The sequence below is a fragment of the Elephantulus edwardii genome, unplaced genomic scaffold (genome assembly GCF_000299155.1).
Source record: "Elephantulus edwardii isolate Elephantulus edwardi_28Jun2011 unplaced genomic scaffold, EleEdw1.0 scaffold00309, whole genome shotgun sequence".
Classification (NCBI taxonomy): domain Eukaryota; kingdom Metazoa; phylum Chordata; class Mammalia; order Macroscelidea; family Macroscelididae; genus Elephantulus; species Elephantulus edwardii.
Window position 1 is genome coordinate 1,517,834 of NW_006400059.1, and position 11,384 is coordinate 1,529,217.

The 11,384-nt window shown below is 39.2% G+C and overlaps 1 protein-coding gene across 1 annotated transcript in view; it reads left to right on the plus strand.

Moving 5' to 3' along the window:
* The window catches only part of LOC102871339 (3-oxo-5-alpha-steroid 4-dehydrogenase 2-like), a 114,638-nt gene that overhangs the window by 77,723 nt on the left and 25,531 nt on the right, over positions 1 to 11,384 (plus strand). Inside the window, exons 2-3 of the mRNA XM_006901131.1 lie at positions 4,109 to 4,272; positions 4,960 to 5,061. Of these exons, the coding sequence (XP_006901193.1) occupies positions 4,109 to 4,272; positions 4,960 to 5,061 (266 nt within the window). The remainder of the gene's footprint in view (positions 1 to 4,108; positions 4,273 to 4,959; positions 5,062 to 11,384) is intronic.

Consider the following 11,384-nt stretch of genomic DNA (forward strand, 5'->3'; position numbering starts at 1 on the left):
CTTTGGCAGTAGGAAACACATAGACTATTATGGAGATTGATTTTGGAATTTAGATGCACTGTTATCAACTGTGCTTAGCCGTACATGTTCATATCGTTGAAGATATATCATGGAAGTGTTGCAGCCTAAAAGATACAAATTTAACTAAGAAGTTAAAAGTGCATGAGTCAAAAATTGAAAAGCAATAATATTCCGAGGAGAAGTTCTAATAGTGGCACAAATCAAGTTACAGAGGTAAGGTGGTTCTTACAATAAAAGGCCTATAGACTAGCACTTTGTCTGTTATCGTGTAGAGGTTAGGAACCAGAAGATGTAGAGGCTAGATGAAATTAGGACTTGCTTCCCATAGGCCAGAGCATATTTAAAAGCACTGTAATCAAAAGGGTTACTCTAAGTAAGTTTCTAGTAGAGAGATTTTCTCAGGTAAAAAATTCTTAAAACTCTCCATAAGTAATTTTTTAAAAACTGTTTAAGAATTTTAGAATTATGTAGAGTGTTTATCACTTTTTCAACCTTAAGGCAGGTCTGCATCACGGTAATCAATAGTTTCAATGGCCTGAAAACCAGTGTGCAGAATTTAGAGTAACCACAATCACTGAAAATTAATTTCTGAAAGAAGAAATTCAGATTGAAGGTATCTTAATTTCTGTTTGTAAACTTTGCTCACCTCACACATGGCTGAGGCAAATTCAAAACAGCCCTGATAAGGACAATATAACTGAGTTACATGTCCAGGTAACAGTTTGCCATTATGTCCAATCCAACTAAGTTAATTGCTTCATATCTCCCTACTTACCCACCATAAAACCCTCCTCAGAGCATCATACTAAAATCCAGTATATAAGCAGAATAGAGTTAACAATGTCCAGAATACAACTCAGACTACTTCACATGTGAAGAAGCAGGGAAAATGTAGAACATATTATCAGAAAAACAGTCTAATGGTGTTTAATTTTATAAAACTTAATGCATGAGAATGAATGCATGAAACACAGTATGAATGAGGAATAGTGTGAAACACAATGTACACAAACTTTGTAGGCAAACGAATTTAAAAAAAAACACAACTCTCTGAGAATTGTTCATTTATCAAAATAAATAATAAAGGGCTGGGGGAAAGACAATAGAGAAAATTCCATATGTTGGAATTACTAGACAAGAATTAAAAAAAAAATTATAGCTATGCTCAGTACCAGAAAGAAAATTGCGACGAATGAAGCATATATTCATTGTGAATGGAAGAGCAAGTTGATTTTCCATTTTATAGTCCATACACATTCTATAACAAATACGAGATGATCAGATTTGGCTTCACCTTTAAAACAGTGCAGCTCCTTCTCTCCCCCCACCACGGTGATCCTCCTCATCTTGCTGTGCTTCGAGGGGCTGCTCCTCATCTTCACATCAGTCATGTTCGGAATCCAGGTGCGCTCCATCTGCACAGACGAGACGGGAAAGAACAATTGAAAAAGGAAGAGAGAAGACGGGCTAAAAAAACCAAATGGATGAACACGAAAGCCGTTTTTGGCCACCCCTTCTCCCCGGGCTGGGCCAGCCCCTTTGCCACGCCAGACCAAGGAAAGGCAGACCCATACCAGTACGTGGTCTGAAGGACCCCGGCACCATTGCCGCACAGACACAGGCCGCACCACACCACCACCGTCCGCCCGTGCTCATGAATGTTTAGACCGAGAAAGCAACTACTCTCAAACTTTCCTCTTTTTAAAAAAATTTTTTTAAATGACTTCAAGTGAAATAGCTGTGCATCGCAGAGGAAAAAAAAGAAAAAAACAAAACAAACAAACAAACAAAACCCCCACCACAACAGCGAACACACCTCCCACCTCATTTTTTCTTTTTTTAAATAGATTGTCCATTCTTTTTTTTTTTTTTTTTTTAAAAGGCTTTTGGCTGCCGGGGTGGGGCTATTTCCAGGCTGAGAAGATGAGCGGACCAGCCAGATTCTGCAAAGGTGTGTTTTCTCGTTTGAGGTTGAGATTAAGGTGACTCTTGCTCAAAAATAGGGTGTGAGATGATCAGATTTGTCCTCACCTTTGAAAAGGCTTTTGGGCCTGAGCGTGGTAGGTTTTTGTGGATCTCCCAAATAAAACTGGCTTGGAAGCAGGAGTGGCATCGACTTCCAAAAAAAACTTGCCTCCAGAAACTCTATAAACTTGGAGAAAAGATGAAAGTTTTGCTTTCAAGACTTTAGATCATAGGGTCGATATGTGTCATCAATGACTCTGCAGCATTTAACAACAACAATAAATACTATCTTCACATTGTAGTAATGCTCTTCACACATCTTGTGTTTCTCATTTCCATTTATCTTTCATTCCTATCTCTTTTGATTTTATATGGTTGACTGTTCTAAGACGTTGTTACAGTCACGTATATTGTTTGTTTGGACGTTGAGTCATAGGGCTAATTTCAGTTTCAGGATTAAAGTGTGACTGAAGGCCAAGCATGATGTCCTTCTGCACGCACTGGTTCCTCCCGGCAACATGTGAAAAGTATGTGAGATGGAGTGTCAAAATCCTTGCCTCCAAGGAGCAGCCTAGTTTTGCCCTCTCCAGGACAGACATGTTAGTTCTCTTGGTAGTTCATGCTATGTTCTTTGCTGGCCACATCTTGTGTTCATGATATGATCCTTGTTTGCCGAAATTTAGAAGACCTGAAGCATTTGCTGCAGAAAGTCAAGGACTGCACTCTTCAATATGGATTGAAGTTCGACACCAAGAAAGCAAAGATTCTCATCACTGGGCCAATTTGGCAGCGCCATGATAAATGGAGAGGAGATTGAGATTGTTAACAATTTCAGCTTGCTTGGTTCCACTATTAACACTCTTAGCACCAGCAGTCAGGAAATGAAAAGATAAATTGCATTAGGAAAATCTGCTGTCAAGGACCTCTCCAGAATGGTGAAGAGAAATGATGTCAGTTTGGACAATAAGGTGTACCTGATCCAGGCCATGGTCTTTGCAATTACTTGCTATGCATCAGAAAGCTGGACAATGACTAAAGATAGTGCAAGAAGAATCAATTTCTTCGAGTTGTAGTGTTGGAGAAGAGTATTGAACATATCATGAACTGCCAAGAGAACAGATCTGCCCTAGAGAGGGTGAAACCGAGTTTCTCCTCAGAGGCAAGGATTTTTTAAGCTCTGTCTCACATACTTTGGACATGTTGCCAAGAGGGACTAGTCCGTGGGGACAGACATCATCTTTGGAAGAGTGGAGGGAACAGCACAGGAGAGGAAGATTCTGGATGAGATAGATTGACAGGGTAATTGGAGTAATAGGGTCAGATGTGTCTGAGACAGTGAGAATAGAGCAGGCATCAGAGCTGTTGTGCACAGTGTGACTAGGAGTTGCAGTCTACTTGAAGGCACATAACAACAACAACAGCTAAAAGTCCACAGTCCCAGGAGTTCTATCAATATCTCTCAGACTGTAAGCCTTCTCTTCCTTATGATTTTGAAGCTTATTTTAAATTTTCCTCTCGTTCTATCAGGGGTTTTCTATTGTGTCCTTTTGAGAGACATCAGCAGTGGTTGTTGACCACATTCTGGGGCACATCAAGATTATGCATGATTCTTAAGTTCTTTATTTTTATTTCTTTCAGATTTTAATTCCTAGCATTTACAAGGGCCTCTCTTGATGAATTCTACAGTCTAATTTCTAGGGCATGTTGTTAAAGCTCATTACAGGGAATCTTGTGGTCAGATGGTTACAACCCAAACGCCATTCCACCGCTGCTTGGGATAAGCCAGCTTTTATCTTTCTCCCATTAGCAGCTTTATTTCACTTTTGGATTAACATGAAGCTCATCTCCAAGCCCAGGCTTATAAAACTGAATTTATTAGGTACTGAGTGGGAATGATATTTACTTCCTGAGGCTGCTGTGAACCTAATAGTAAATTGCGGTTACTGTGAATAACAGTTGCATAATACTTTCTCTACAGCCAGTGGTATTTCATTCCACAAGTTTGAGGAAGAAAAAATGGTTTTTAAAAGTGGATTGTTATGCCATCTGTTTGAACACTTTCCTCCCTATTGCTTGCCTTTTTAAAACAATGAATCCTAACTTTTCTCTCCATCTATTCTAGGACGTTCATTTACTCGATTGTCACTAGAGGGAGGCCTCTTCCAGTTGTAGTCATTGTCAGAGCCTTTGTGTTCTGCTTGGGAAATGGACTCCTTCAAAGCTACTATCTGGTTTACTGTGCTGAGTACACCTCTGACTGGTACACAGATATACGATTCAGCTTGGGTAAGTACATCTGACGTCATCTTATTCAATTGCCAGCTAACGCCCCTCTCCATAGTTTAAGAACTCAATGTCATCATCTCTCCCTACACTACTGCTAATAAATAGTCCCATCATCCCTCTTTCTCACCTCTAGTCTAGACATTTGTCTCAATATAGAAGCCAGGAAAGAATCTTTTTTTATTAAAAAAATGTTATGTTATTATCTATCTCAAAAGTCTCTAGTGGATTTCCCTTCCACTGTTTCTCTAGAATAAAATACAAATGTCTAACCACTTTTCTACAGAATCCATATGTGTAACATAGGGACCTCTTCTTGTCTGTCATGGAGCACAGTTCTTTAATACAAACTTAAAACTAAGTGGCTCTCCTAAAAAAAAAAAAATTAAAAAACGAAAATGTTTCCTCATGTTATATTAAAACCAGTCTTTGGTTGTTGTGTGCCATTGAGCTAGAACTGACTCATAGCTGACCCTTTGGTGGATTTTCAGAGACAGTAAATTGCACAAGAGGATACTGCCTGTTCTTTTCCTGTGGAGCAGCTAGTGGATCTGAACTGTGTGCCTCCTTTGGCATTGTACATTTGAAATGAAATGCAATTTATTTGTAAAAAGAAAAGGAATTTAGCTGTGGGGAAAACACCAAAGTTACTATCTTTCTAACTTCTCCTTCCTCTCTTTTTTTGCCAAGGAGTCCTCTTATTTCTTTTGGGAATGGGAATCAACATTCATAGTGATCATATTTTACACAATCTCAGGAAGCCTGGAGAAACTGCTTACAAGATTCCACAAGGTAATGCATGCCTCCTCATCTTCCGGATTGCCATTGTTCATTTTGTTGTCTAGGTTAGATGCTGCAAAGTCAATTCGATGTGTAACAGAATAATACACTATCTGCTTTTTTTTGCAATCTTCACAATTTGTACCATAATTGAGCTCAATGTTGCAATACATTTCATTCAAGGTCTTCATCTTTTTTACTAACCTTTTAGTTTACCAAGAATGATGTGTTTTTCCAGCTATTGTTGTTGTTAAGTGCCATTGAGTCAAGCGTATTTCATAGCCACCTGATGAACAATAAACCTGAACCCTGTCCTACCCGGTGCTATCTTCATCATCTCTGACACACTTGAGGCCATTGCTCAGTCACTGTGTCAGTCTATCTCATTGAGAGTATTCTTCTTTCTCACTGACTCTGCACTTTTCCTAACACGATGTCCTTTTCCAAAGAATAGCCACTCCTAACAACATGTCCAACGTATATGAGGCTTCACCATCCTTGGCTCTAAGGACCACTCTGGCTCCACTTCCTCCAACGTCGGTATCCCTCCTAAAAACTCAAACTCATTGCCATTGTGTCTTGGAGAAAGTGCAACCAGGGTGCTTCTTGGAGGCCATGACAGTCTCACATACTTTGGGTGTATTGTTAGAAGAGGTTAGTCCTTGGAAAAGGACATCATGCTTGGAAAGGTAAAGGGTCAAGAAAAGAGAGGAAGACCCTCCACAGAGACTATAGCAATGGACTCAATTGTACTAGAGATGATGAGGATGGTACAGGATAGGGCAGGGTTTAGAGCTATTGTTCAGAGTGTCACTATGACCAATAGTTGACTTGATAGCATATGACAACAATAAGTCCCTCCTAAGCAGGTGTCCAGAGATGAAGTTTTGCCAAACTCACCTTCAAGGAGAAATCTGGGTATGTTTCCTACAACACAGATTTATTGGTGCTTTAAGCAGGCCATGCTGTTGTTGTTGTTAGATCTTGTTGAGTATAACTCATAGCAACTTTATGAACAACAGATCAGAACCCTATTCCTGTGTCATCCTCACACTCTCTGACATACTTGAGCCCACTGCTGCAGTCACTGTGTCAATCCACTTGGTTGAGGGTCTTCCTTTCTTTTGCTGTCCCTCCAACTTCCCAAGCATGATTTCTATCTCCAATGAATATCCTCTCTGTCCAAAAAACATGTCCAAAGTGTATGAGACAGAGTTTTATCATCTTTCCCTCCAAGGAACACTCTGGCTGCAACTTCCCCAAGACATATCTGTTTGTTCTTTTGGAAGTCTAAGGGATAGTCAGTACTCTTCTCTAACACGACAATTCGAAGGTGTCAATTCTTCTGTCATCCTTATTTGCTAACACTATAATTCCAAGGCATCGGTTCTTCTTCAGACGTCTTTATTCATTGTCTGGATTTTACATGCATAGAAGGCAATTGAAAATGCCAGGGTTTGGGTCAAAGTGATGTCTTTGCTATAGTAATATTTTAAAGAGATCTGCTGCAGATCAGTTTTGCCCAATGTAATACATAATTGGATTTATTAATTTCTGCTTCCATGGAAGTTGATTCAAGTGAAATGAAATCCTTGACAAAAATAATTCTTTTCTCAGGTTACCATGATACTTCTTATTGCCCCTTTTTGGACATTTTTGTATGATTTTTCATGTATGGATATGAATATAATCTTCATTACTAAGTACTTCAAGTCCTCTTCACTTTTAAGCAAGGTTGTGTCATTTGCATAATGCATGTTGTTGGTGAATTTTTCTCCAATTCTTATGTCACTTTTTTTTCTTCATATATTTCAGCTTCTCAGATTTGCACAGTGTACAGAATGAATTAGCATGGTGTAAGGATAAAACCTTGATGCAGATCTTTCCTTATTTAAAAACACCCAGTACATCCTTGTTCTCTTTGACTGACTGCATCTAAATCTCTACATGGCTCTTGATGAGCACAATTAAGTGCTCTAGAGTTCCTATTCTTTTCAATGTAACCCATAAATTGTTATGATTTACCTAGATGAATGTCTTCGCATTTTTCAGAAATACAAGTAAACACATTTTTCTGGCATTCTCTGCTTTCAATCAAGATCAATAATGACATCAACAATGGCACCTTTCATTTTATATCCTTTTCTGAATCTAGATTGAATTTCTAACCGTTCCCTGTTGGTATAATGCTGCAACTATGTTTTATTTAACTTCAGAAAGTTTTTCCTTGCATGTGATATTCATGATATTTCTATAGTTTCTGCATTCTGTTGAATCACTTTTTTTTTGTGATGGACACAAGTATGAATCTCTTGCAATTGTTTGGCTAAGCAGCTGTTTTCTGAATTTCTTGACATAGGAAAGCAAGTAATTACCAATGTTGCACCTTTTGTTGAAACGTCTCAATGGAAATTCATTAGTTCCCAGAGTCTTAGTTCTTATTAATGTCTCAGGTCAGATCAGATGTGCTCCTTCCCCTCCGCGTTTTTGTTGGTCTGTTTTCAAAGTTCATATTCATTGTGTTTAACACTATTCTTCATTTACATTGTGCTTCATACAATCATTCTCACGTGTTATGTTTTATAAAATTAACTACCATTGAACCTTGCCCATCATTACCCCATCTTTTTGCCTTGATCCTTCGCATTTACTTCCCTTCCTCCCTTCATCCACCAAACTGTGCAAACTTTATTTAAAAACACACAGTACTGTGCAAACTGTGGTTCCTTTATTTGTGTGTGTGTGCGTGTGTGTATGTGTATGTGTGGTTCTTTTAATAATACGTTCGCAGGTCCTGATCATAGGGTTCCTCCTGAGATGTTTGAATGTGAACCAATTCTTTAAGAGACTGTGTATGCTTTCCATTAAAAAATTGTTATAATTTTGGTGAAAGTTTACAGAGAAAATTAGTTTTCCATTAAATAATTTATGCATATTTTGTTTCCTGATCTTAGCTACAGCTCCCTTAATAGAACAAAATTCTTTCCGTTTCCTGCCTGGGTCTCTGTTCTTTGTAATTTCCTGTCCCTTCCAGTATTCTGATCTTTGTTTTGAGGGTATATGCTACCCTTTTGGTTTTGTGTGGTTGATTTTACTGAGGAATATGTACTTCCCTGGTATTATTATGAATTTGTTGGCGTTGCATGATGTTATATCAGAACAGACTTACAGCTGTGTTTTTTCAGAGGTTGTAAATCACACTGAAGGAGATTGTCCATCTTTCTCCCATGAAGCAGCTGGTAGATTTGAACTGTGTGCCTTTGAACTGACAGCCCAGCTCCTTACCACTAGGCCAGCAAAGCTTCCTGTTCACTTGAAAAACCGAGTTTATTCTTGTTTTTGTTTGTTGTTGTGTATTTTGTGTGTGTGTGTGAAAATTAATCCCTGATGGTGGGTTCAGGTTTAGGCTTGAAGAGGGTCTAAGGTCTGTAATCTCAAAAGTTCAATCAGTCTCATCAGATCAATAAATGTGGATTTCTTTATAGTTTTATAGCGTTATTTGATAATCAGCTATTAGTTTTTATCTACATTGACGGTGTGTAGGTTTTTTAAATTGGTGGCAGGTACATAGGTAAGCAGTGTATACAGCTTGTTTGGGGAATCTTTATCCTCCTTATGTTTTGAGGACAATCATACATGGATGCGGGACTGGACATTTCTTATGGTTTTGGCCCAGATGGCTTTGTTAAGCCTGGTGTCAATGCAAATATCTGGTGTTCCCATCTGCTTCATGGCAAATTCCCAGCTCCCCTTGAGTACCTGAGGGGCATGCTTCTTAAAGCCCACTCCATGGATGTGCTGTGTATGTTGATGGTGTACTCTCTGGTCATCACTCCATTCGTGGCAGAATGGCCCCTTTTCTTCTCACCAACCTTCTTCGTGGGGGTCATAGAGCCAGGACCAGTCTGGAAAGAACAAATATGGTCTTTCAGGTTATTTTTTTTTTCTACAATATTTCTTCCTCTTTCTTCAGACCTTTTTACTGTGCTCCTGGTCAGAGCAGTAAGAAGTAATAGCTGGATACCATCCAGTTACTCTTATCTCGGGCTAGTAGTTCAGATGTCCTTTGGCCTAATTAGTCTGTTGCCTGTATCGTTTATTAGGTGATTTCTTCCTCAGTTAATAGATTTTGGTCCTTTGTCAAGGATGAATTAATTTTGGTTCTCAATTACATTCTATATTTATTTTATTCTCTTCTATGTGGCTGACTCTGAGAGGAATGGGAATCCTAGAACATTTGATTGTGCTTATGTGAAACCTATACTTGAACCAAGAAACAGTTGTCAGACAGAACAAGGAGACACTGCATGGTTCAAAATTGGGAAGGGTGTCTGCCAGGGATGTATTCTATCTCCAAACCTTTTCAATCTGTATGTAGAAAAGATCTTCCAGTATGCTGGGCTGTAATAGGAGGAATGTGGGTTGTTGGAGGAAGATTCATCAACAACCTGCGTTATACAGATGACACAACCCTGCTGGCTGAAACTGAGGGGGACCTGAAGCGCTTGCTGCAGAAGGTCAAGGACTGCAGCCTTCAATATGGATTGAAGCTCAACAACAAGAAAGCAAAGATTCTCAACTCTGGGCCAATTGACAGCTTCATTATGGGTGGTGAAGAGATTGAGATAGGTAACAGTTTTAGTTTGCTTCTTTCCACAGTCAACACTCTTGGTACCAGCAGCTAGGAAATCAAGAGAACAATTACATTGGGAAAGTCAGCTGTCAGGGACCTCTAAGAGTACTGAAGAGCAACGACTTCAGGCTGGAGACTAAGATGCGCCTGACCTGGGCCATAGTCTTCACAATTGCGTGCTATGTGTCAGAGAGCTGGACAATGACTAGGGATGCTAGAAAGAGAATTGATGTCTTTGAGCTGTGGTGCTGAGAAGAGTGTTGAATATACCATGAACTGCTAGGAGAACAAACAGATTTGTCCTGGAGAAGGTGAAACCAGGTTACTCCTTGGAGGCAAGGATTCTGAGGCTTCTTCTTACATACTTTGGGTATGTTGCAAGGAGGGACCAGTCCTTGGAGAGGGACATCATGTTTGGGAGGATGGACGGACAGTGCAAGAGAGGAAGACCCTTGATGAGATAGATCAATTTAGTGATTGGGGTAATGGGAGTAGGTGTGTCAGAGACAGTGAGGTTGGCACAGGATAGAACAGGGTTTAGGGCTCTTGTACATAAGGTCGCTATGACTTGCAAGTGACTCGACGACACATAATAACAACAAAAAACATGCGTCTCTTGTACCAGTGTCAGTGTCAGTTGGTTTTCACTATTGTAGCTGTGTTTTGAGATCTGGGCATGTGAGACCTCCTACTTGGTTATTCTTCTGTATTGCTTTGCTTATCTGTTGTCTCTTTCCTTTCCATATAAAGTTGATGATTAGTATTTTCATATCTTCAAAGAGTGATCATGGAATCTGCACCAGGGTTTTATTACACGTGTTTATTCAATTTGTGGACATAGTTAGAGTAGAAAGACTAGGTTGAAAAGAAGTCAACCAAGAGGAAGGAATGCTGAAGTAATAGAATTAACAGATGACTTCAAAAGGCAGTTCAAGATGACAAAGGAAAACATTAAAAGAAATGTGTAAGAAGGTGGAGCTAGAACACCAAAAGGGAATAATAATATGCTTAGCATTTGTCACATTCAAAGAACATAAGAACAAATTCAAGTCTTGAGCTGCAATGCTGAAGGATGATTCTGCAGGAAAAATCTTGAATGATGCGGGAAACATCAAAAGAAGATGTTGTATCACTAAAAAGAACTAGTCAACATTGAGTCATTTTAGGAAATAGCATTGAAAACTAACAGCAATGAAGAAATCTGAATTGCATTGACAGCATTGGAAAAAGAATAAAACCCCATATCTGTTGGTGTGCTTAAGGAAACAGAAGCAACCCCGGATGTGCTCTTGTCTTTGCAAACAAATATGAAGAAAAGTAACTGGCCAACTGACTGGTAATGATATACATTTGTTCCTATTCCCAAAAAAGGAGATCCAGCAGAATGTAGAAGTTGTTGTTGTTGATTGCCATCCAAATGAGCATGACTCATAGTGACCCTATGAACAAACGACCTGAAGCCTTTCTATAACCATTGTTGTTTTTTCAAAGTTCATAGAGTTTCCAGAGGCCTGTTGTTTAGGAAGTGGATGCTATTCCTGCTTCCAAAGGTAGAAGTTATTGAACAATATCATTAATATCACATGCAAGTAAAATCTTGCTGAAGATTTTTCAAAGACGGTTGGAACAAGTTCATAGACAGGAAGAAGAGACCATGGCATGAAATATATCATTGCTGAAGTAAGGAGACCCTGACTAAAAG